The sequence below is a fragment of the Crotalus tigris genome, unplaced genomic scaffold (genome assembly GCF_016545835.1).
Source record: "Crotalus tigris isolate CLP2741 ecotype Arizona unplaced genomic scaffold, ASM1654583v1 scf7180000023625.2024221, whole genome shotgun sequence".
Taxonomy (NCBI): Eukaryota; Metazoa; Chordata; class Lepidosauria; order Squamata; family Viperidae; genus Crotalus; species Crotalus tigris.
The window spans coordinates 674,735-702,260 of NW_024100087.1; the positions used below are offsets into that span (position 1 = coordinate 674,735).

General features: G+C 37.0%; 1 protein-coding gene across 5 annotated transcripts; it reads right to left on the minus strand.

Moving 5' to 3' along the window:
* Positions 1-27,526, minus strand: TNIP3 (TNFAIP3 interacting protein 3). Of its 5 annotated transcripts, none has more exons than XM_039320235.1 (9): positions 27,490-27,526; positions 21,825-21,899; positions 19,044-19,109; positions 17,579-17,710; positions 7,940-8,047; positions 6,214-6,291; positions 4,420-4,545; positions 3,194-3,247; positions 1-973 (listed from the first exon to the last, which is right to left on the minus strand). In XM_039320235.1, exons 1-9 carry the CDS (start codon positions 27,514-27,516, stop codon positions 812-814), a joined length of 828 nt encoding a protein of 275 aa, XP_039176169.1. In that variant the 5' UTR covers positions 27,517-27,526; the 3' UTR covers positions 1-811. The 5 variants fall into 5 exon arrangements, with proteins under 5 accessions (XP_039176169.1, XP_039176168.1, XP_039176170.1 ...); XM_039320234.1 differs by having other exon boundaries at positions 6,214-6,339; XM_039320236.1 differs by lacking the exon at positions 27,490-27,526 and adding an exon at positions 24,578-25,304 and having other exon boundaries at positions 6,214-6,339.

Sequence of the window (27,526 nt, forward strand, 5' to 3'; positions counted from 1 at the left end):
TGAACTTACTTTTTAAAATGATAATAATACAGAAGTATAGCTGTACAAGAGAAAAAAATAAGAATAAAATGTTTTTTCTTTTGCCTTCTAGAACTGATGTACAGGAAATGCAGATGGTAGAAATGAGTCCATTACCTGTTACATAATAAACTTATCAAATTCCCAGAAGAAAGCAAAGTGATTAGGTAAGTGATGGAAGAGGGTATAATGAAATGATAGCTAAGAAATAAATGCGAAATAAAATTAAACTGCTGTGTAAGCCACCCAAGAAAGCAGAATTCTTGAAACAGGCATTGTCTCAAAAGGAACTTTTATTAAGGGCTAGTGACAGCAGGGAATCAAGGCAAGGTCTGAGAGAAAAACCTGCGAAGCAGTATATTAAAAGCAAAATTCAATACTCCTCCCCCCAGTGTCCCAGTGTTCGTTTGAATCCCAGCCAATCCACAGATGGCATTGTGTTTTGGTAACTGGTCTTTTCGGTGGGCTCCTCAAGGTCTTTCTCACTTTTGATTTCTTCAGGCTCCAGGTGCAAACCGTCTCTCAGATAAGGGAGAGACATTCCATCCCCTGGGGAAAGGGCATCATAGCAGACAGTGCAAAGCAATCCCAAAAGCTCCCCCTTCCCAACAGAATCACAAAGAAAGGCTACAGAAGTAGAAAATAGGCATAGGATTAAAATGCATTTCTTTGGGGATCTGGCATGCTGGTAGAGTTGCATATTTTTTGACATTACAAAATTCTCACTAAACACTTGCAGAATCTGGTTGTAACATGTTTGGTCTCTGAGCCTTTTTGCTGACAGAGACTCAGCTTACAGGGGCTGCTGCTGTTTTCTGTTAGCACATGAGCACAATGTTATTCGAGGTTCAGACAATGGCTGAAGTAGGCCACAATTCCCACAATTCAGACAAGAAGGAATAAACAACTGCTGCAGGCAGAAATATTTTTCTGTAAGTGCTTGGAAATCTTGGGCCTATATGAAAATGGACATAAAATGACATTGATAGAAAGAATTATTTTTCTTGGAAAAACATGACACACTTGCATTTCTTGTATTTATGGCTGGTTTTGGTTTTTTTTGGTTCAGTACAAACTATCTTTAAAAACATTATATATATAGCCTCCTGCCTCTGCGCCCAGCTCCTTGAGGGCGTCATTGGCCCATTGATTGTGTTAATGCATGTCGCACAGAGTTGTTCCGTATCAGGCAAACTGTCTTTAACTCCACTGGTTGTTTTATGATCCTCAAGTGCTCTTTTAGAGCATGTGCAAGCACTGGGAGGACGGCTGTCAATCCGTCCCTGCGCCCAGTCCCTCTCCCTCCCAGGGCCATTATCCTCACCCACCCCCAAGGCCGTTGTCGTAATTCTTCCACCCCAGTCCTGCAACAAGCAGCTGTTCTGGCATTCCTGCTCTCTGTATTCCCCCTTTCTCCTCCTCCTTCCAGATTGCCTCAGCGCTTCCGTCCCTAGCTTAGGGCCATTTAGTCCATCATCTCAGTCCATGGGAGTCATGGTCATCCCATCTATAGAGCCATCGTCCCAATTATGTAAAACACTGTCATCTTCTTCCTTAGAGATCGTGCCTGTCTCATCCATCATTCTACCACCCCAATCCTGCAAGGAAGAATTAAATGTCTTCTCAGCAGGCTTTGGTGCTGTTTTTCCCATCTCCTAAGCATCTGGTAGGCCGGCAAAAGATCTATATGCCAGTTGATGAAATTTTCATTAGAGAGCCAGGCTTCCTTGAGTAGGTGGCCACCCTTGGTAGTCTCACGAGCTATAACCTCTGTGTTAACTAGATCGAAAGTGTGGTCAGAGCTGGACATATGGGCCCACACTTGTGAACATTGCTCCTGCCTTCTAATAGCCAGTTCATGTTCATGAACCCTGGTCCTCAGTCTTTTAGTAGTTTCCCCAACGTAATTGCTTGCATAGTCCTTGCAATTAATTCTGTAAACCACAGATGATCTTTGACCATTGGGGAGCAGTTCTTTTGGATGCATGACCTTGGACCTAAAGGTGTGCTCGGGCCTGTGGGCAATGCTCACATTGTAGGGGGCCAACAGCTGTGCCGTGGCCTCGGAGACACCATGAATGTAAGAGAGGGTTGTTCGTGTGGCCAGCATTGCTGTCACATTGGAGTGTGAGTCTCTATTAGTTCGATGTGGTCTACTATACTGTCTCACAAACCCCATGGGATAGCCATTGTGCATGAAGATGTGATGAAGATTTTTTTCTCCTCAGTTTTAGCTCTGCCCATGCTACAATGGGAATTAACCCGTATAAATAGCGTCCGGATGCAGCTGATTTTATGTGCTACTGGGTGGTTGCTATTATAATGTAGCATTCTGTCTGTATGGGTGGTGCAGAGGCAGGAGGCTATATGAGCTGCCTTCCTGATCTCCTGCTATTCTAACTCTGATTTTTGGCCAGACGAAAGCTTAGTGACTCTTCTTAACCACAGGCTTGTTTATATTAAACAGGCTGGTTTATTATATCCTGGTGTTCGTTTTTTCTTTTATTTGTTAGCATAATGCCCAGGATTCGCATTTTTAGTATTTTAAAAGACACACACACACACACAAACACACACACATGTGTGTGTGTGTGTGTAGTGTGTATATATATATATATATATATATATATATATATATATATATATATATATATATACTACACTACACTACACTACACTACACTACACTACACTATACTCCACTATACACTATACTATACTATACTACTCTATACTATACAAGTACAGGTATCTATATACTGATAATTGGTGTTGTTTTTTGTAAATACTTTTCAAAATTTTATTATCCTAAAATAAGATTGCAAAGTACTTCCCAGAATTTCTGAATTTAACTTTAAAAGCATAAATTTGGTTATGACTTTAATTTTCTAAATTTATTATATTATAATTATGGATATACCATTGGATTTGTATTTTTGATTTTTATATTGCTTTAAACTATATATGTATGCTAGCCAAATGCTTTTAATATAGTGCATCATAAAAATATTGAATTATATAAAGAATGATAATGGATTAAAAAAACTTTAGTTTATTAGGAGCAGTAACTATAAAGCTGAATATTAGTCAATTTTAGCTTAATCATAATAGTAATATTAACAGTATAGTCTGCAACTTTAGGAGTCACTAAATAAATCTAAAGCAAAAAACAAACCTGTTGTTTTACTTGTTTCTGAAGAAGTTCATTTTCTGTCTGAAAGTGTTTAATCTGTGAAGAGGAGAAATTCAGCCAATGAAGTAAAAATATATACTCTATAATATGCAGCTATAAAGAAAGAAGTTGCATGTGTAAGAACTATTAAATACTGTATGAAAATGGCATTTAATTATTAAACTTATTAAAAGATGAAATTTTAAAAAGAAGGCTTACAGCCTTGCCTAAATAAGCATTTGTCAGTATCTTGCTGGGTTTTAGAGGAACACAGGCCTGCATCCAAAAGGGAAGCAAGTATTAGTTGTGTACCAACAAGACTTCATGAAAAGATGTTATCTGCCAAGAGAAGACAGTTATTGAAAAGCAAAGGAAGACTTCTTGTGCCCTCTGGTGGTCCTTTTGCTGCATCATTTAATAACTCAGAAATGTGATTGTTTTTACTGTCTTCCAAGTAAAAAAAAGATGAATAAAATTGTGTGCTGTTAATAAAAGAGATATTACTTCTTATAATAAAGCCCTCAGTCAAGAGCAGTCATTTCAATAAACTAAACAGGCTACTTAGATTGAATATAAGGTGAAACTCTATTAACCATTTAACTGGGATGGTAGAAGTCTCCTCCCTATTTTGAGCAGAAGTTTGGACTAGAAGACCACTGAAGTTCCTGCCACCCCTATGATTCATGTTTTATGTTTTAAATGCAATGTAATAGCATGTATTACTCAGAAGGGCCATGAAAACCTCCATTTATCAATGATTATCAAGAAACTATTGAACAAAATCCTGTCAAAGATGTCTTAGATACAGATTATCCTGGTACTCACTGATTCAACTCATTTCTCTTATACAATACAGAGTGCATAAATCATTTGTATTTGTGAACTGTTTTATTGAAAAAGTATTTATTATATTTCACATTATACCAATATCACAAGCAGATATTGTTAAACAGAAGCAGTGCTGTACTGTCACAGCACAAGCTCCACCCTTCAGTAAAAGTATACAATGTCCTGATGCCTGCAAAAAAGGCACAGAGCTTGTATCATACTGGTGCAATACCAATACCATTCATGGTATCTGATTCCTGTCTGGAATGATTTCATCCAAGGTGAGGATCTCACATAAAATATTATGTCAGTTACTGATATACTATTCCTTGGGTTATCTGGAAATGAGAAACTAAGAATAAAGTATGTTTTGGAAATCATACTTTTGTTTTGAGACATACCTGAAATTTTAATTTGTTCAGCTGGAACTTTGATTGTTCATTAAGTTTTTGCAAAAGTTTCTTCTCTTCACCGAATCTCTCTCTGTGGTATCTTTCCTTTTTTAAGTCTTCTTCATAAATCTGAATCTACAATTGGCATTATTAAATGTAACATCTCTATAGGCATACAATACATTGCTTACTAGTGTACACCGCTTAGAGAGTGCTTGCACTTAAAGCGGTATATAAGTCTCATAAATAAATAAATAAAAAGAGGCACAAAAATGCAGATTTGTTCACTTCTGTCTATAGGGTATAAATGTCACATAACAAAATATTTACATGAAAAATACATGAGTTCACATAAAAAATCTTTTTACAAATCTTTTTTATTATATTTCATAAACATTAAAATATAAACTAACATAACGGGAAAATGGAGAGGGAAATAACAGAACAAGTTTAAAAGTGACAAAAATATATCAAAAATATAAAACAAAAATGACTTTCAAACTTTTTTCAGTACAAAGATCTTCAAACATGTTTGATATTCACATACCTTGCAGCAGTCCCTCAAATCAGTTTTATCCCAAATTGTATTATTCTTATTTGAAGTTTTATTGTTTAGTCCTTTTAGTGCTTTTCACTCACTTTCACCAGTTTTTTTTAATTTACAACAAAATCAATTTCCTCATCTTTTAATATTAACATATCATGATGTTTGATTACATTCTTTGTAATTACCATTTCGCATTAAATAGTATTTTTTCCCATTTTCATTTCTTCAACATTCTCTAATATGCATTTTTCTCATATAAACAGATAGACCTCAACTTTTGACCACAATTGAGCCCAAAATCTAAGCAAGATATTTGTTAAAGTGAGTTTTTCCCCATTTTACAATCTTTCTTGCCACAGTTGTTAAGTGAATCACTGCAGTTGTTAAGTTAGTACTAGGACTAGGGATGATATGATAGCAGTGTTCCAATATTTAAAGGATTGCCACAAAGAAGAGGGAATCAAGCTATTCTCCAAATCACCTGAAGGCAGGACAAGAAGCAACGGATGAAAATTAATCAAGAGAGAACCAGCCTAGAATTAAGGAAAAATTTCCTGACAGTGAGAACAATTAATCAGTGGAATGACCTGGCTGCAGAAGTTATGGTTCTCCAATACTAGAGGTTTTTAAGAAGACATTGGACAACCATTTGTCTGAAAGGGTATAGGTTTCCTGCTTGAGCAAGGGTTGGACTAGAAGAACTTCAAGGTCCCTTTCAACTTGCTTACTCTGTTATTCTGTTAGTAACATGGTTGTTAAGTGAATCTGGCTCCCCCATTGACTTTGCTTGTCAGAAGGTCACAAAAGGATGCTACAAATGTCATAAATATGAGCCAGTTGTCAAGCATCCGAAGTTTGATCATGTGACCACAGGGATGCTGCAGCGGTCATAAACATCATAAGTCACTTTTTTCACTCCCATTGTAATTTCAAATGGTTAATAAATCACTGTTGTAAGTCAAGGGCTACCAGTAGTTTGTTTAGTCTATCATACTAACAAGCAAATATTTTCATATTTCACAGTGACATAACCCCACATTCATTCTGAACAAGCAGTCTCCAATAAGGACATTTGCAATTATGCACGAAAAAAAAGTCAAGAATAGTTACACACTCATTGTTCTCCCCCTTTTTAATATGTGTACATGTTTTAATCCTGTAGTCACGGTAACCTCTCAGCCCCAGAGATGCTGCTATTTCCATAATTTCCATAATTAAATGAATGTTGAAAAAAATTATATTCTGTCTATTCATACCTGTTCCCAGAGAAGTTCGATTTGCATTCCCATCACTTCTTGGTTGCAATTTCTATCCAATGCCTCAACATGAGATCTCTGTGAGGATGTATTTTGATGTTTCAAAATAGCCAAAAGGGATTTAACCCCCCAAAAGCAAAAGGCAAACAAATAACAATAAGAGACATATATATATTTCTCCCCAACTAATCCAAAATCCAACTGATTTGATGTCATCTGCATGCCAAGCAACTGAGGATTATATCTCAGCCCAATATGGAAACTTAGTCAAACCACATTGTGACAGGTGTAATAGTTCTTACACTTAATTTTAACATGTTATTTTAGTTTTTAGATAATACTTTATAAAATACTGTTAATTATAAACAAATTTCAGCATTCAAATAAAAAAGATTTGAGGGCTCATAATCATGGGCAACATCCAAAAATACATTTGAATACAAAAAAGGTAAAGACAAACACTGTTCTCACAAATACAGAATCACAAACTAAACTATTGCTGGCAATTTTGTTGTTTAAGCTTCCAATTCTATATGCTGAGTCTCAAAGATCCTTAGATTATAAATAAAAATGTTAATTATACTTTTTGACTTTTTAAAATCTCATTTTGTTTCCCCATCTACACATCATTACAAGTTTATAGTGAACCAAATGTAACAACTTTATTTTTGGGTAATTTTTTGACCCCTATTTCTTAGCTGTAAGCTTAGAACACTATTTCAAGAAATACGTTTACACAGGAAATATGTTTCAGGTTAAGCAGTTAACATATATTTTTATTTTAAAAATACATTCCTTGTTTTTTGCTGCCTTCCTAATGGAAATATATTTATTTACTGCCAATGCTACATATATGTAACATCCAGATAGCTATTGGCTTCTAGCTGTTCGTGACCAAAAATTTACGTATTAAAGTAGCTGCTGCTTTCTGTATTAAATAGAGAGTAAGGAAGATGACCTTGATGGAAATGTGCAAGACCAATACCTATACAAAAGGAGTTTAAGTCCTAGAAAAATGAAAAAAATATTCAGAAGCACATCAGAAAAATGGCTTCCTGGCTCACTGGATCATAATGAACGGGATGTAATGGTTTGTGGAAATGATCGTGAGGAACAAGAGGAAGAAATGCTGCCTAGGAAATAATCAGTTAACAGAAGGAGGAGCCCCCAACTGTCAGAGGAAGGACCCACTCTAATAATTATTCAGGTAGTTAAAAGTGGCGCAGGAAGTTTGTGCCTTCAGAGTTGCAATATTCTGTTAATTTGCCTTACAAAAAAGTTGAAGATTAGCGTATCTAATCTGTCTGGTTTACCAGGGAGGCTAGTAGGCAAAATCAGACTCTATTATTATAGCCAATCACAATAAAGTAGTTCTAGTCTCTATATGCAGTTGATTTCCTGGTCTGATCTACTACGTGGGCTTGACTCCAAATAATTTTCAAAAGGGGTTCCATATATAGTACACGTTTCTATTGTAGATAAAGATGACTAAAGCACAAGTGTTTGAAAAACTCATCGTCCAAGAGGAGCTGTCCACTAGATTTAATTATGTTTCCTTTTCCTTATTCTTTTACATTTTTTATTCTTATCATGAATGATAATAGCATGATTACTTTGTATGATAATCCACATACTATACAATGAAATATTGCCAAGTAGATACAAAAGATGCATGAGTATGATTTTTAACATAGATATATGAATATTAAAACAAGAAGAATCCTACCTTGTTGAGTCGATTTATTTCACATTCATAAAACATCTTCTTTCTGCTTGTAAGGGTAGTTTCCTGTTTCAAAAAACTGTTCTCTTTCCTCAATGTGTTCTTGTCTTTCTGGAATGAAAAATATATAAATACATTGATAAAGTACAGATAATTGAATCTGTCCCCTTTCCCTAACAGATTATTATATGTTTTTATGCCAAACATTTCAGAAACAAAATAACATAAAATTGATGCATAGCATATCCTTGAAACAGTAAAGAGTGATAAAACTGTATTGATTTCTTCTTTGGCTCTCTGTGGTCCATAGTATTGTGATTCCTCGCCAGCCAGTGGATCCAGCAGCTGAGTCTGAGGAATCAGATGAGGAGGAGGGGCCTGGAGTGACATTAGAGTCAGAGGAAGGCTTACTGTCAGAAGAGGTGCCTGGCCTCTCTACTTGCGCTCAGGCTGTGACACAGCTGTGCTGGGAGCCTGAGTTGGACAGTGATGAAGAACAGTTGGGACAAATCACAGACAACGAATGTGCAAGAAAGAGAAGCGAGTAAGACAGAGGAATGCAATGGGGCTGCTCCAAAGGCAAAGGAGACGGCATTAGGAAGCCACGCCTTGGCTGAATTATAAAAGGGAAAGTGTGGGAGGTGCTGGTTGCCAAAGACAACTGTTCATGTTGAGGATCAAGTTTCTGTGGACTATGTTTGTTTGCCTTGGACATTGACTCAGGTCTGTGAGAATAAAAGGGGTTAAGTTTTTTTTGCGGTTCATGCCTGTTTCTTGGAAGAGGAGTTTCTCCTTGTGAACATAACAAAGACTCATGTAGGCTGGGACAGAACAGTTTGCCTTCGGCCTTCTACCCCCTATTGCCATGGAGCAGTTACGTGCGGAGAATGTCCAGCTCTCCCAGCAGCTGGCTTTGCTGGCAGCTCAAGTTGCTCAGCTTCAAGCCTCCGCTCCTGCTGCTCCACAACCCCAAAGGAAGTGTCCAGTCACAGTGCCTGACAAATTTGATGGCACTCCGGAGATGTTTTCAGCTTTTGGGGGCCAATGCCAGCTTTTTATCAGCCTGAGAGGGGCTAACTTCCCTACTAACCATGGTAAAGTGAGGTTTATGATCAGCCTCCTCTCTGGTGCTGCAGCTCATTGGGGCACACCCAGTCTGTTGTTGGATAATTTGGGGGGGGGGTGTGACTATATGCATCTTATGTATGATGACCCCATTAAGACACAGACCGCTAACCGACACCTGAAAGCTCTGAGGCAGGGCCGACGACCTTTATAGGAATATATCAGTGAGTTTCAGCTGCTTAGCCAGGATTCAGCCTGGAACAAAGTTGCACTCATGGATGCTTTCCAGGATGGCTCGTCGGAGAGCTGTTGGACAAGCTGGCCCATGTCAATGTTCCCCCAGACCTCAAAGGGTTGATCCATCTCTGTTTGCAGATCAACGCTCGGCTGCAGCAGTGTAGGAGTTGTTGTGCCACCCCAGAGACCCAGGCAGTCCCACTTGTGTGTGAGACTCCGGTTCTACAGGAGGAGCCTATGGAGTTAGTGTCAAGCCCCGTGGGCTCAACATACATAGGAGGGGGTGGAAGACAGCTCCAATGTCACTGGCAAGAGGAACTCAGAAGCCTGCCCCTCTCCTGACCTGCCATCCTGCAGAAGATGCGCAGCATGCTGTGCAGTGGAGCGGCAGTCCCCTGCTGTCCTCTCATCATCATGGTAAGCCCCCTTGGCTTGACCCCTCGGTCAAGTTAGGTGCTGCCAGACCTCGCCTATCAGTGACAGAAATGAATAGATGATTTTGGGGGGGCTGTGTTTCTACCATGGGGACCCTGGGCATTTGGCCACCTTCTGCCCCAAGAGATGATGTGGGGCGTCAGCTACTGAGCCTGCCCTGTGAAAGCAACCTCATCTGTTGGGAAATGCCCTGAGCCCGACCTAAAAGACGTTTTGGATCGGGCTTCCCCAACACTGAGCGACGTCCTTCGGATGCTGCATTTGGACCTCCACGGCACTTGATATTGGCAGCACACTTGATCCTTCCCGGGAAGCCATGGGATTCCAGTACATGCTTTGGTCGACTCTGGGGCCACCACAAATTTTATGGATGCAGCATTTGTGGCCAAATAGCTGAAAGCCCAGTGGAACCGCCTCTGTTAGTAGACACTATTGGTGGCCAAGTGCTTCTGTTTCGGCCAATTAAGGCCACCATGAAACCGTTGGGTATGGCCATCAGCTTGCATGAGGAGGCTATTCAGTTTTATATAACCTCCAACATGCATTTCCCTGTGATCTTGGGATTGGCGTGATTCCAGATGCATGACCCGCAGATTTATTGGTCCCAGAACTTGATCACCTTTCTAAGTTTACAGTGTGTGGACCACACCCACCAAGTCTGTGCTGGCCAGGTAGTGTGTTCCCCAGTGGTCTCTCTGCCCTCTGAACTGGCAACTTACTCTGATGTGTTCAGTGAGACTGAGGCAGATCAATTGCCCCTGCACAGGCCATATTACTGTCCCATCGACTTAGTTCCTGACGTGCCTCTCCCAGTGGAGTGTTTGTATCCCATGTCAGACCCTGAGTTGGCTGCATTGCAGCAGTTTCTGGACAAAAATTTGGCTCGGGGTTTTATTCAGCCCTTGTCTTCAACAGTGTCTGCACGAGTGCTCTTTGTAAAAAAGAAGTCTGGAGAATTGAGGCTTTGCTGTGACTATCAAAAATTAAATGCCATTACGGTACGTAATCAATACTCACTGGCCCTCATCCCCGAACTTCTGGAATGGCTCCGGGAGGCAAAAATCTTCATGAAATTGGACTTGAGAGGAGCCTACAATCTCGTTCAGATTCAGTCAGGTGATGAGTAGAAGACAACATTTGGCACCCAGTATGGGCACTTTGAGTATACACTGATGCCGTTTGGGCTAACGCCCCTGCAGTTTTCCAACACTTCATGAATGACATGTTCTGGGATCTGTTAGATCAGTTTGTCATGATCTATTTGGAAAAATATTCAAAGTGGAAACAGATTTTTAAAGTTCTAATAGAAAAAAAAAGCAGTGGCTTTTCCCAATTAAGATGTTTTCTTTTTCTTCTAAGAGTGAAATAATTTCTCCAGTTTAATTTTAAAATAGTTCAAGTTGCTTTTCCTTGGTTAAATCACTTAAATCGCCGCTTGTATGGGGGGGGACAAAAAACCCTCCTCTTTCCTCCCTTCAGCTTTCAGCTTTGAGTTAAAGACAGATTATTCTTTTCGATAAAGTCCACTTTGCCAAAAGAACAGAAACATAGTCTCACCCGGCCCAGCTGCTTGCTTTCCAAATCAGCTGTTTTCTGTCTCTGATGATCAGCTGTAAATGCATTCTGCCTTTCTTTTGGGTTCAGCAAGCCATATCCCGCCGGCTCCCATCCCTCAAAGTTTCATCCCTCAGTGGCCACCCCTCCAGGGTGGCATTTAGCCCTAATGGGCCCACCAACAAAGGAAATTCAGACCTGGGGAATGGAGAATCGCTCCCCAGCGTCTAGTCAGCAGCATCACCAGAAATCCTTCTGGACGATATTCTGATCTACTCCCCTTTGTGGGAAACACACCACCAGCATCTCTGTCAGGTCCTGCAACAGCTCCGAGATCATCGTTTGTATGCCAAACTGGAGAAATGTCAATTCTATCAAACAACCATTGATTTCCTAGGTCATCGCATTTCTCCTGAGGGCATCGCCATGGAGCCGAGCAAGGTCGAGTCTCTGCATAGTTGGCAACCCCCATGTCATGTTAAAGATGTCCAGCAACTCCTTGGGTTTGCCAACTACTATAGAACCTTCCATGACTGAGACCCTCACTCGGCTCCTGCAGAAAAAGACCTGGTTTCATTGGGATACCCTGGAGCAACAGGCTTTCAGGCTTTAAAGGAAGCCTTCATGAAGGAACCCATCTTGAAACAGCCTGACCCACAATGGCCATTTGTCATGGAAGCGAATGCCTCCGAGATTGCGATTGGATCGGTGTTATTCCAGGCTAATGCGCCTGGTAATGCCCTCTTCCCTTGCACATACTACTCATGGAAACTGAATCCAGCTGAGCGCAACTACACTATCTGGCAGAAGGAGCTACTGGCCATCAAAGTGGCATTTGAGAGCTGGAGGCATCATTTGGAAGGGGCTCAGCATCAAATTGAAGTCCAGACAGACCACAAGAATCTGGAAAGCATGAAAACCAGCCAGAAATTGAACCAACAACAGATTCAGTGGTCTCTCTTCTTCGCTAGGTTCAATTTCCACATTACCTACATACCAAGCGGTTGCAACCAAAGAGTGGATGCTATGTCAAGGAAGCCAGAATATTCCCATACAGAAGACAAGCTTCTGCCCAGGACAGTTCTCCCCGTAGAGTCTTTCTCTGCAGTTTGGGAACCAATAGATGTACGGGCTTGGATTTCAGGAGACACAACAGCATGATGGGTGGGTGGCTCAATGAAGGGAGGAGTTGGGCCTAGATTCCCCTGGACTCTCGCAGATGGACTCCTGAAATATCGTGATCGGCTCTATTTTCCAGGAGGGCCACTCAGAGGGCTCATTCTCACCCAATGTCATGATAATCCGGCAGCGGGGCATTTTGGCCTGTTCAAGACACTGAACTTGGTCTCCTGTACATTCTGGTGGCCCCGAGTATGACAAGATGTCCAGGTCTACGGCACATCTTGTATACAGTGTAGGCAGGCCAAGTCAGTAATGGGGGCCCCACGAGGTCTCCTTTATCCCTTGCCGACTCCCAAAGACCTGGTAGGCAGTGTCCAGGGACTTCTTGACAGACTTGCCCCCATCTTCTGGCTTCATGACAGTATTTGTGGTGGTGTACATGCTGAGCAAGATGGTGCATTTCATTCCTTGCCATGGCTTGCCATCAGCCCGCACCACCATTTGCATATTCATCCAGCAGATTTTCCGGCTGCAAGGCCTCCCTGATAGAGTCATTTCAGATAGAGGGGCTCAATTTACAGCCCATGTCTGGAAGGGGATGATGAAGGCTCTAGACATAAAAATCTGCCTATCATCAGCGCATTATCCGCAAACTGATGGTGGGATCAAGAAAGTAATCGGAATCCTAGAACAATACCTTTGCTGTTTTATGAATCAGCAACAGGACAATTGGGAGGACTATCTTGCGGTAGCCAAGTTCACATTTAACAACTCACAGTACACCTCCATGCATATGACACCGTTCCTGGCCAATGTGGGTATCATTCCCGGCTTTTTCCCCTCTCATGGCTCAATTCATCAGTTCCTGCAGCTAACGAATATCTGACTGAGTTACAGGCTATCCATCAATTGGTACAGTGACAATTAGATAAGGCCAAGGTGGATTACAAGAAGGTTGCCGATCAGTCGAGGCGAGATATACCTACATTAATGGTGGGAGACTGGGTGTGGATGTCAACCAGGAACCTGCCCTCAAACCAGCCTGCAAAGAAACTAGACCACCAGTACCTAGGACTGTTCCCTATTGAAGCCATCATCAACCTGGTCATTTATCGGTTACCTTTGCCACGGTTGTTATGGGTACATCCGGTCTTTCACTGGTCTCGATTGGTCCCAGAACAACCAGCGTGTCCACTCCAATGATCAGAACATCTCCCACTGGAACAACATGACGGAGACAGTGCTCCCGAGTATGAGGTTGCCAGTATTCAAGACTCCCGTTGGCTAAAAGGCTGATTTCAGTATTTGACTGAGTGGAAGAGCTATGGACCAGAGGAGTTCACCTGGGAGAATGCAACCACCATCCATGTTCCTGTGTTGGTGACAGCGTTCCACAAACGGTTCCCTTCACAACTGCATCCAGCCCGGCAGACCCGGGGGAAGGGTCCTGCGGTGTGAGATAGTGTTGTGATTCCTCGCCAGCCAGTGGATTTGGCAGCTGAGTCTGAGGAATCAGAATAGGAGGAGGGGTCTGGAGTGACATTAGAGTCAGAGGAAGGCTCTGAGGAGCTCCAAGACTTATAGTCGGACTAGGAGCCTGGCCTCTCTACTCGCGCTCAGGCTGGGCAAGTGGATAGTGTTGAAGAGCAGTTGGGACAAATCATGGATGCATGAATGCGCAGGAAAGAGAAGCAAGTAGGACAGAGGAATGCAATGGGGTGGCTCTAAAGGCAAAGGAGAAGGCATTAGGAAGCCACACCTTGACTGAATTATAAAAGGGAAGGTGTGGGAGAATCAAGCTTCTGTGAAATGTGTTTATTTGCCTTGGTCATTGACTCAGGTCTGTGAGAATAAAAGGGATTGGTTTTTTCTTGTGGTTCCAGCCTGTTTCTTGGAAGATGGGTTTCTCCTTGTGAGCATAACAAGGATTCACATAGGCTAGGCAGAACACATACATGTTATAAATAGTGCAATATAACTGAAGAAATATAGCCTGTGGGAAATCAATCTTGCTACTACTTTTTTATATAACTTGTATCATTCTTCAATTTCAAAGCACACTTCTAAAAAGCAAAATAAATGGGATCTATAAATAAATGTTAGGTATTCAGTTTGTACAAAATGATAGTATGTTTATTTCTCCCCCGCTGCTTATTTTCTATTTAGTGATCAGTTACCCTTCTATGTCCAATGAGTATGCGTAGTCCAGTGGATTGTTTCAGAGGAAGGGAATTTCCTGAGAGATGTTTCTGAAATATTTTTGGTATTACTAAAAGTCCTAAGGTTTCTCCAATCTTCCATCATTTTTATTTTGGAATACAAATGGCATTTGAATGTCATGGGAACACAATTATAATGTAAATAATTTAGGACGATAATTTATTTTACCTGATGAATTTATTCCATTCCTGGAAATTAGGAGGCTGAACATTATTCTTACCAGCAGTCTTTCCTTTGTCTGGAACAGTCCAAACAGGGCAAAACTCATCTAATCAAATATTCCTCCATGCAAATCATTTCTTTGGACATTTATCAAGAAAAAGAATTTAGCTTTCTCCCTGACTTGCAAGCTATCTGTGGCAATTATTTTGTAAAGAGGATTGTTCAACATGTGAATGATGAATTAGCCCAGACTTAGTGGACAACAGCAAGCAGTTTTAAGGACTTTTTGCAACCTCAAATTTTAAGGAGTTACTGAAGCCACCTTTGCAAAGTGGTTATTATCTTGGGCATAGAGATAGCAAAATTCATTACAAGCCATCTGATGAGGCTGCTCCCTATCTCTTTAGTACCTCAGAACTCTTTCTGAACAAGCTTATATTTTTGAGACAGGCTTGGATCATGTGTTTTCACTTTTTCCAAGAAGGCCTAAAGCAGTGTTTCTCAATTTTACCAATTTTAGGATTTGTGGACTTCAACTCCCAGAATTCTCCATCCCTTAGCATGTGTTGAGGTCCCCATATCTTAAAGTCGGCAAAGTTGATAAACATTGGCCTAAATAATCAATTTGGAATCAAATGTTTTCTTGTGAAGAAATATGATATTGAAGATTCTCACAATCAGTAGAAAACAAGACAAATGATAAATTTGACCACTACAAAAATAAATGAGCAGCTGACAGAAAAGATAAAACCAAAGTTGTTTGGTAGACCAAGAAGAAAAACTGCATGTAAGACCATGTGAAAACACGTGTTCATAATCTCACCATAAAATGCATAAAGAATGGTGTTCACTTATTTCTTCAGTAAACATTATTAGGATTAGTAGCCTGACAGCCAGTTTGCTAGCTCTGCTGAAATCCTATTAGGCAATTGAGAATGGATTGCATGTTTTATTGTTGTACATAAAACTTCTTTAAGTGTGCTTTTGTCAGAACAGCAAGAAAAGAATATTTTCAATTGGTTCAAAATCCACTTTATCAAAACTGGAACTAATTCCCACTATGTTCCAGATGCCATGATAGTAAATAATTTTGCTCTTTGAGAAGCCAAATGCCCAATGTAAAATAAAATTGTTTAATAATTTTTAGAACATGAAAAATAAGAAAATATTTTTGAGATTACACTATTCATTGTTGCTATTACACTTTACTATCAAATATTCTCAGTGATCTGGGTCTCAGAGTTACAATCACCTGAGCTTTTTAGCTGGATAACTAGAAGCATTTGTTATGTACTGTTGTTACTAGGCTATCTCTTATCTTTAAGAATTCATCAAATGAATAGCCTGGAATTTTCTCTGCCTAATAGCCATATCCATGTGAGACAAGCAGATTCATAGTAAATACAACTTTCCCCAGAAATACCATAACTCATTGCTATTATGATTGCGAAGATATGGAAGATGAAACAGCCAAGATTTATATGAGTTTTCCAGTATATTTTATTACATTTACCCTCTTGTGGACTATAATCTCTAAGGAAACAACAACCGGAAGCTTTTATGATTTTCTATATCCTTTTTGCAGGTTTACCTTTTTTAAAAAAAATATGCAATTGTATGCATATCTTTGATTTTTCTCCAGAATTCTTTTTAAATTTAAATAATGAAAATAATCTATTGTTGAAAACAAACTGCTAAATGTTTTCGTCCAAAGAAATTTGCTTAAAGGATCACAAAATAAATTTGCCCCTTGGCACACACTTAATGAAAACAAAATCAAATGCCAACATTATCTGAGGTGCATTACTGTGCGATCCCTCTGAGAGGCTTTTACAAGTCCATGGTTCCTGCAAATGGCATATAAGCAACTAGAGAAAGCCAATTTCTCAGAATTCAATTTAAGCTTCTGCCCTTGCTCCAAGGAAAATAAACATTGTTTATGGCACTGTCCTATTTCTACTTCATAACGTGGAAAATTTCTACAAACCCTCTTGGTAAGAAAATCTTTTTGGCCTGATTCAGATAAAATTAAATAACTAATAAATTTAGACAAGGAAATGCTGCTATGGATATTAGCAAGGTTTGCACCAGCTGCAACTAAAGAGGCAGAATATTTTATCAAAAGTTTCAAATGTTTTCTAATGTTTTATTTGGTGTAATAACACTGTTAATGTTTTCTCAACCTCAGTAATATTATCAGTGGTGGGATTTAGCTGGTTCACAACACTTTGGCAGAACCGGTAGATAATTTTTTGTTGCCCAGGCCCAGAATGGACTTCTGGAAGTGGTATCCACACAGACAACCGGTTGTTCACATATTTGAATACCACCACTGAACATTATGTTATGTGGATTTCAATCCCCAGAGTTTTTGACTGCAGAATTTTGTGAGTTAGAGTCCACACATTTTAAGCTGTCAAGGTTCAGAAATACTGATCTAAACTGAAATTTTAACATGCACATTTTTAACTACTTTTTAAAAAAAAAATTTTTTAATGAAACTGATGGGAACTCCATTAAAGAGTTTGAAAACGGTCTAGGTCTATAAAAACTTTATCTGGTTGTTCCTACTTTACTTGAAAACTATTTTATGAGAAAGAAAGTAAAGTAAATTAAGTTTCTTGAATTAAAGAGAGCAGTGAATGATTGTGAAAATATTTCTGAATGACAGCACAATAAATATAAATCTTGTTTTCTTTTGTCAATAGCGACCAAGTGAAAGGTAACTCCTTGCTATTTCAGTCACTTTTCAACTAAGCAAGACACACATTTAAAAACAAATATTCAAACAATGAACTGTAGAAACCAGGCCTAATAAAAACATTGGCACACACCCTATTCTCCTACCATTTCCTGAGCTAATCGGCTTCTCATCAGATCTCCCAGTCTTTTGCACTCTTCCTGTGTTTGATATCTTTCTCGTTCAAGATTCTTAACAATCTTATGCACAGTTTCCAGTTTTGCTTTCATTTCTGTGATCTGCAACATGATACAAAACTACATTGTAAGATATATCTATGTATATATTTATTTGTTTGTTTATTGCTTGTGCCACCCATTTTCCCTACAAGGTGACTGTAGAAATGATTCTTTTATTCTAAGATGTTCGTTCTGGAAGCAGCAATTGGAAAACACAACAGTCCACTCAAAAATGTAAAGAAAAGCACTGGCAATAAAATGTATTTTAGTCAAGATCTAGGATACCAGATCAAAATATAATAATTAACTAAATACTAGAGGCAAGCCTATGTACAGATGGCTGTGTTGTAAAAGAAAAATCTTTGTTTCAGTCACAAAACTCCCCAAGCCGCCTCTCCTCTTCAATCCTTGAATATTTACAGTATAAATTATACCCTAATCTTAAATGTATAAAGATTATTAAGAAGTCATATGCAAATTACATTGAAAACTTGCTTAGGTTAATTAACATTTGAATTACTAAATTACTCAAATATCCTTTTCTATTTTTTGGCCCTTTACTAAAATTTCTAATGTAAGGTTAGAAATGAAACACATGGCTTTGTGCTATGAGGTCATTTGAGCACTTCCCCTGGCAGCATTTGAAAGATGTTCAGTAATTGCTACCTTGTCGGCTCATTTTTTGTTTGTTTGTTATTTTCTTGCCAGCAGCAGAAATGCCATATTTTTTCCTACAAGGTGCCTGAAGGTATATTATCTGAGATACTGTGGGAGGGAAACTGATGCCTGTGACAGAAGTAGTGCAAAAGTCCCTAGTTGCTGTGATGTTGTCTTATTATTTCCCAGTCCTTTGTGTTTCAAAGAAGGTGAGCACTTAAGTATAGTAACCTAAGATTGGAATGCAGGAAATTACAACAGGCTGATGAAATAAAAGTATACTTTTTCTGCCACTAATAAAGCAAATTTAAAAGATGGCATTATTGTGCTACTGTTATTACATGTATTTTCTGTAAGTGAGAAATGTTGCAGAAATGTAAGGTTTCTCTTGAAAACATTAGATAAAGTCACTCCATGAGCTCATGGACAAAGGGGAACCTGAATCTGAGTCTCTGTGATCCCAGTCCAGGACTTGTGCTTACCTGCTGTACTATTAATTATGAATATTCCCAACCAATGATTTTTCTGCCTATTTTATAGCAAAATAATAGCTGGCAATTTTCATTTAGTTTAAAGGGTTATACTCTTATGCCTTTATGTGCTCTGCAATCATATTTTCTCTTTTCTGTTTGGTATTACACTGTTTTATATCATTTAAGTTAAGGAAAAATATCTATACATTTTAGAAAATAGACCATACTTTGAAACAACAGTGCATCATTGTTATTTGTTTTACCTTTTTCTCACAACGCTGCTTCATCTGCCTGAATAGTTGATCCCATTGATAGTTCACTGACAAAAGCTGAAATGATTGAGCAATACTTAACACAATATTTTCACATTATTTTTAAATAATGTTACACTATTTTACCATATAATCTTTAAACTGCTATGCTGTTATGGGTTTTACATTCTTTTACATTATTATATTAAACGCAAAGCAGTTTTTCAAATATTATTAGCATAAAACTCTTCTTTAAAACGTGTGTGTGTGTGTGTGTGTGTGTGTATTTATATATTTGAGAGTAAGATAGGCAATATTGATATTTTACATTTAGTCTAGGCTTTAACTATAAATATCACCAGATGATAGGGAAAATATATCGCTTTTAAACTATAGATATCTCAAACATTTAAAGCTTTATGGATTCTACTTTTTCCAACCTTTTCATTATATCCTAGTCCTCAACTTACGATCACAATTTAGCCCAAAATTTCTGTGACTCAGATAGTTGATAAGTGATTTTTGCCCCATTTCATGATCTTCCTTGCCACAGTTGTTAAGTGAATCACTGCAGTTGTTAAGTCAGTAAGACAGTTGTTAAGCAAAGCTAGCTTCCCCATTGACTTTGCTTGTCAAAAGGTCACAAAAGGTGATCACAGGACACTGCAACCATCATAAATATGAGTCAGTTGACAAGCGCCTGAATTTTGATCACATAACTATGGGGATGCTGCAATGATCTAAGTGTGAAAAACAATCATTAATCACTTTTTTCAGTGCCATTGTAACATAGTCACTAAATGAAGTGTAAGTCGAGGACTACCTGTAGAATTCATGAGTTTTTACATTGTTTTATAGATGTCTTAAGAATACTTAATTGACTCTGTAATTCAGGAGATTAAAAATAAATATAAGTCCAGGCAAGAGAATAGCTTGGGAGTGGCAGATGAGTCAATATTATATTGTAGCAAAATTTACTGCAGTAATTTTTCAAACTACCTGTGGGAATTTCCAAGATGTGCAGTTTCCCTTACATTTCTGAAAGTTAGATTCTCTCCAGCTCCTTGGTGTCATGTTACAATTACTCTAGGTATTTTAATATGCAGAGCTAGTCTTAACAGGCAAAAGATTTGGTTGCATATTTAATACAAATCAACCTTCAGTAATTCACAGTTCCTGAATAATGTGCACATTGAAATACAATTATTATTATTATTTTTCTATTTCTATCAGAGAAAAAGTATGCAAATAAAATATATTCAATGAAATGCATGCAAAATGTCTCTATTAAAGACTTTAAAAAATTAATTTTGATTTGAAATTTAATAAACTTGTGTTTAAAAAGGGGAATGTTACAAAACTCTGTCTGAATATTTATTATACCACCAATGGAAAAATATCCAATAGGAATTTCAAACAAGCAACTTTAAATATTATATGTATTTACTGCATATATAATGTGTTTCAGTTACACACAATATGGTAGTATTATGCTCACATCTAATTTTTAGCAACATGCTTGATATAGTCAAACATAACTATAAGTTCCTACATGAAAAAAAATGTAAACATTTATGAAACTAAAATTATATGGCAAAAACTAAGCCACATAACTGTGAGTTTATCAAATCATAAAATTAAATGCTGTGAATAACACATAGAAAATGAAAAGTATATTTTATATATAAGTTTATATATAATATACTTAGTTACCTAGACCATACTTCCTATTCTGACAGTCTGCAGATATGTTAATTTATTTCTGAGATTTTAATTCCTACTTTATTGTTGTATAGGTAACCCAAGGAATGAGCATACCTAATATTCCTTTGCCTTATTTTTCCTACAGCTCTGTATGTTGGGCTGAGAGAAAGTGATTGGCCCAATGTCATCCAGCTGGGATTTCATGCCTAAAACAGAACTAGAACTCACAGTCTCCTAGTTTTTAGGCCAGCACCTTAAAACTGCTACACCATATTGGCTCTCCTGTTCTACAACCTACAGAGTTCCCAGTGACAATTCTGGGAGTTCCAGTTCAAAATACCTGGAAAGCAGGGGGAAGCTTGACTGAGCAGTTTCCTAAAAGACAGATACCAAGTATAGTAGGTGTTAAGAAGTGCTACTATCTCATTCTTCTCTACTACCAATTCACTACTTTCTCCTTGCAATGGATCAACACTATCACTGGATTTTTTTGGGGGGCGGGGGTTCTCTAATATGCCCAAAGAAATTTTTTTTGCTGTTTTTGTTGTCTCTTGCAAACCTTAGTTTGTGCTTTAGTCTGACACAGGCTAAATTCCTAAAGAGACCATTCTTCTTTGTCTGCACATCCCATTTTTTATTCATGTACCTTTTTTCTCATCAGGATTTTAGGGAACTCTGTATGTATCTACACTGAACTATTTAAATTTCTTTCATTTTCCTTTTTGTAGGAATTATTTAATTGTCCCTTTAGCATCTCACTTGTAGAAACATATAACCTGAAGTCACATGAGATCTGTTGTATAAACAATGTGGTGATTCTGAAAGGAATTTTCAAATGTAACTGTTGGGTTGCAGATTATCTTCCTTGGCATCCAGAAATGCATGCTAGGTCAGTGATCTGCTCGGCTTGCTTTTCTGGCAAACTATAAGCAGGCCTGTATAGTTGGAATGAATCATCAAGAAGACTGCCATGCAGTTTTATTCTTGTTCTTCATGTGTAGTTTCCTTCCAGGCAGACAAACCCATGAAAAGCATAGAAATGTGTTTTGGAGAATCTTAATGATTTAGGTTCAGATGGCTTCAACTTACCTCCTGCTTCTGCTTTTCTAATGATATAATTTTTTGCTGCAATGATATTTCTGTTAAGTTCGTTGTAAATATACACTACAAAAACAAAATGATTCAGCTGAAAACAAATCCATTTACATTGACCTAAGTAAAATAAAAATAGATATCAGTCTAGATTTGCAGCTAAATAATGTAAACTATGTATCAGCCTGAGTATTAGATATTGTTCCAATGTAGATTAGGTTCTCCCTGAAGTGTCTTCCCTTGCTGTTTCTATTTCTGTTACAAATGTGACATTGAAAGTGTTTAATAACTAAACTTTGTTATTGTAGAATATGGTATATTCTATGTTAGAATATTTTAATTTTATTTTTCTATCATTAGAATGTTGGAAGCTATTATTAGGTTAATATATTGAATGTTAATCTGATTGGGTACTTGGAAATGGAACTGTTGAATCGGATTTACTTTCAACCAGCAACATATTTCAATTTATTACATTTATTATATATTACATTTATTACATATATATATAAAATCATATTTTTCAATTACCAACTAAACCTATATTATCTATATTTTGAAACAAATTCTACAGATATCCAAAATATTTACAATATTTATGTATAATTACAGTATTTCAATATTTAAAATTATGTTCAACACCTGCAATATTACAAAGAATTAAAGGGAAAGAAGTATACATCTTCTCTGATGAAAGTATCCAACATAATTTTAAAGCCATTTTTACAATTTAGTAAAATAATATTTTACAGCATTGTTCAAATCTATTAACCTGCTATTTATTTATTTAACTTTATATGCACATGTGTCTATCTCTCCAGAAACATAATTTTAATTATTTATTAAAAGGCATTTTAAGCTTAGTAGTTTATTTATGACTTGCTGTATTTTGAATGCTCTTACTTTCCATTAATTAAATTAATCATGGTTAACATATGCTTGTTAAAGCTTTAGTTCACTTTAGTATCATGGAATAGGCTACTTTCTCATTTCATTAATGTTGCAACCATCATTTAGGAGAAGAAGTGGCAGAAACTGGAAATGGAATCAAAAGAGGAATCAGCCTAAAATCTTAACCTAATCATAAATGGACTAAATCCAATTCTCCTTAAATTCCATTAACCCTGGTCTAGCCAAAATAGTCCTGTGTATAGGCATGAGCAATAAATTAGTTTAATTGGACTTTCACATGTAGATCTTTCACACCTGACATATAGTCTGTTTAATAACTGTTTTTAACTTCTAGCTAGAGGAAATTAAAATGAGTTAAAAAATAACTCAGTCAAGGTATTAGTACTTAATATGAGTAATTGGAAACTCCAATTCTCAAGCATTAACTGGACAACTTCCCTTATGTTCAATCTGATGCATGCTGATACTGAAGGGCTCTTGTTCTTCTTATAGTATGGAAACTTGAAGATTTCAGTTTTATTGGGAGTATAATTGGTATTGGTACCAGACACACTTACTCTTAAATAGGCATGCATAAGATTATCCTCTTAGTAAGATTAGTCTCAGTTTACGTATCCTAGTATATAATATTGTACATCGGACATGATCCTATATGTCAAACTGGTATGCTGATGGTAGTGATTACAAAATGGTGACTACACAGGGAATTTTATACAATACTTTTCATTGTTACTTCCCTCAGTGAAGAATTATTTCACAGAGAAATTGTCCCTTGGCCACATTTCAACATAGCACCATATTATTATTTAATTTTACAAAAATGAGCTATTGTGACTTTTACAAACTTTATACTTCTCCTTTGTTCCCCAAAGTAATAGCTGTGTATTTAATAGCAGTGCGTTAGATAGTTATTATTTAATAATAACTTTGTGAATTCAATTCAATCTGTATTTCATTTGCTTTTGGGAAAACACATTGTTGCATTCATTATTGTTGTTGTTACATTGTTATTACTGATCTTCCTCTTCTTGTTGCTATTTAAATAAGATGCTATGAATCCACAAAGCACACGCTCCTTGGATTTAAGCTGGTATATAAATGAATGAGGAACTGCAACCACAATTTTAATTACTTGTAAAATAGATTAATGTGGGATACTTTGTTTTGTTTTTAAGTTGAGTAAGATCATACTGAGACCACACCAGAATGAAGCAAAATAAGTAATGACATTTTTCAAGGCATACTTTTACAAATTGAAAATAAGGAAAATGGGCTTTGAAAATTTTCTTACCTAAGTGCATAATATTTTTATTTCTAAAAGACAATAAACATTTGAAACAATTTACTTGCTGCCTGGATAGAAAACCAAGGTTTAAATCCATATGCTTTGAGTACTGTCTATGTAAAACAGCAGAATATAATAAGCCATCAATACTTCAGAAATTATTAGTTTGTACCAATTATTAACTGGGTAGTTTGTACCAAAAAGCAAGAAAAATGATTATTAACTACACATTACATCCCTTAGTGATAACTGTACCTGCCCCATAGAAATAGAGGCAGAGATTTACTTCAAGTCAACAAACTGTAAAGAAGAAAAGCATGCATTGGCTGATTACATAAAAGACAGCAAGGACAAGCATTGATACAAGTTAAAAATTGGAAATTACAAGTTTCCGATGACCTCGCTGTAAGATAAGCACTGGAGAATGAAGTTCCGTTCCCCAAGCCAAATTTCTACCAGCTGGGGAGTCCAATAGGACTGAAAGTCACCCCGTAGAGGTTACTAGCCAAAGGGTGAAACTTTGCAGATCGTGGGCCAGCAGCACCTGACTCACTTGATCCAAAGGAGCCCTCGGGACCAGCAAGAAGAAAAGCTGACTGCACCCATGTGGTCAGCCAGAAGCAGCTGACCGTCAGAGACAACGAATTCTAAAAGCGGAAAGCAAAACAGCTGATCCGGGTGAGACTACTTTCCTTATCTCTCTGCAAGTGAAAATACCAGTTCTGGGAAAAGCATTCAAAAGCAAGAAATCCCCAAGCTCCATGGAGAGGAGGCTTTTTTCTTTACCCCTCCCTCCTGAACTATAAGCGGCGGTTTAAGCTTTGGGGAAATTAAAAATGACTGTTAACAATATTGTGAAGAAAACTGAGCCATAAAAGAAGGATAATTTGGGAAACTTTTGGACTTATAAATATTTTTTTATTCCTTGTTAACTTTGGTTTTAACTTTTTAAACTTGTTTAAAGTATGGTGGGAACAGACATCTCATGACATCTAGTGGCAAAACTGAGAACTACATTTAACCTTGCTTTCTCTCTCTCTCTTTTCTTTATCTTACTGAGTTGTTTTGATTGGAGTTTTAAAACTTGGCTGTATGCCCAGACACAGCTTATAGTTTAAACAGTTTGGTGTCCTTGGAATTTATAATCCTGAAGATTGTGGCTGAAAAAGAAAAGACTCTTTTTGGATTGCCCTTTTCTACAGGATGGATTACAATTATAAATAAAAATTGTTTTTGAAGTCATCTGACTTCCCTGGATTACAAATACAGCTTGACCTGGAATTTTTGCAACCTGTTTTGAAAGAGTGGATAATAAGAAATCTCTTTGAACAAAACACTTTGGATTACAAATTTTGGTATATATATATATATATTCTCTTTCTTTCTTTTTCTTTTTTACCACTCACTATTTTTATTATTTACCTTTCCTGTTTCTTAGGAGCCTATTGGATTATAAATTTTGATTTACTTGGTGGATTATAAAATATGATTAAAAGATAAAGATGAGCGTCCCTAATTTATCTAGAGTTGGAAAAAAAGGATCTTCTTCTCTCTCTTCTGCTTCTGCAAATCCAGTCTATCAGAGATCAATTGATACAATGTTTCAACAAGAAAAGGCCAATAACTTGAAACAGGAAACTCAAATGACTCTACAAGCAATTCAAGAAGCAATTGCTACTCACATGGTGGTTACAACAAAAAATCATGAGGAGATGAAAAGTGATTTTGATAAAATGAATCAAAAAATTAATAACATGGGCTCTCAATTTGAAAATGTTAAACAGATGATTACAGATAATCAACAAAGAATCCAAAAATAGAAGATAAATCAACTGAGGTTGACTAGAAATTAGAAATCTTAAAAGATGAAAATCAGAAATGGATGCAAATAAATGGAGAACTAGAAGACTCGATAGCTGGAATGGAGAGGGAAAGAGCCTCATACTTTTTAAGATTTCAAAATATAATGGAAGATAAGGAAGAGGATATCCTAAATTTGATAACGGAATTATTGGCAGACGCATTAGTAATTGGGAAACAGCAAATGGAAGAAGAATTAGATCAGATCTATTGAGTTAACTCAAACTATGCTAGAAGAAATAAAGTCCCCAGGAAAGTACATGTTAGATTTCTCAAAAGATCTATAAGAGACAAGATTCTGAGAAAGGAATTGTAGTCCTCAAACAAATTCCTAGGAGAATGAGACAATTACTATATTAGTAAGAAGAAGACTATTGAGTGATTAATTAACATATTGTTTATGATAATTAACCATTATCTATTATTTCTTGTTAAACACATGAACCCAGACATTATGCTGTTTGCTAAATATTGAGAATGTTATTTGGAAAAACCCTAACCCCAACTCCAACCCTAATCCCAACCCTAACCCAAATCCCAATCCCAATCCCACCTCATTCCTAACCCTATAAAAACTAATAAAATTTATACGAAAAAATGGAAATTACAAACTTGGAAGTTTGTTATTTACTGAAGACAAAATATAAATATAAAAACACAAAAAGCAATCCAAGGAAAAGCATTATATGGTCAATTTCTACTGAAGACCATGGAGAAAGTGGATACAGACAAAACCTGGCCATGGTTTACAATTGGAATATTTAAAAAAAAAAAAAAAGCTTGATTTTGGCTGCTAAGAGCAAGTTATTCAAACTAAGCCAATCAATGAATTGAAAAATCATCAAATTTTTCAAAATGCAGATAGTGCAAAGAAGCAGAAGAAACAATAGATTATATACTCAATTCATGTCAGAAGATTTTACAAACTGATTATAAATAATAACATAACACATAGCACCTACAAAATTATTTACTGGAACATTTATAAAAATCATTTTGTGCCAGTAATGAAAAATTGATGGCAGCACAGATTTGAAAAGAGTTGAAAATGACCTAGTTAAAATATTTCCAAATATGAACTGATAATGTTTTGGGACATAACATAGCAGAATTAAGAGTGGTCGATAATAAGAAATTTTGATAATTGATGTAGTAATACCAGAGGACAGTAGGTTACAAGGCAAAGAATTGGAAAAGATCACAAGTATCAAAATCTGAAAATTGAAATTGAAAGATTATGCATAAACCGGCCATGGTGGTCCCAGTGTTTGCACACTAGGTGCCATGTCAAAAATCTTAGATGGTACTTAGAAAATCTGCACATTGACAACATTTCTATCAATTACAAAAGGGTACACTGCTTGGATCTGCACATATACTACGCCAAAACATTATGACATCCTAGATTCTTGGGAAGAATTCAATACATATGAAGGCAACACTAGCTAAAGAACTGAAGCTCTGTTGTGTATATGATAATAATGTAATAATAGTAATAGCAGCAATAATAATGTATTAAATATTAATATATTAATATATATTTATAAAGTAACATAAAACGATTGAATTGCCACAGACACACCTTTAGACTGGGAACAAACTTACTTCTTCCGAAGTTTTCTTGGATTCCATAACAACTTGT

Bases quoted from the DNA above. Each gene is read 5' to 3' on its own strand.
- TNIP3 (XM_039320234.1), bottom strand. From the start codon at position 27,516: ATGGAATCCAAGAAAACTTCGGAAGAA. The intron at 19,110-21,824 runs GTAAGTTGAAGC...CAATCATTTCAG, and splicing joins TAGAAAAGCAGAAGCAGGAG to CTTTTGTCAGTGAACTATCA. The intron at 974-3,193 runs GTTTGTTTTTTG...ATTTTCATATAG, and splicing joins AGAAACAAGTAAAACAACAG to GCCCAAGATTTCCAAGCACT.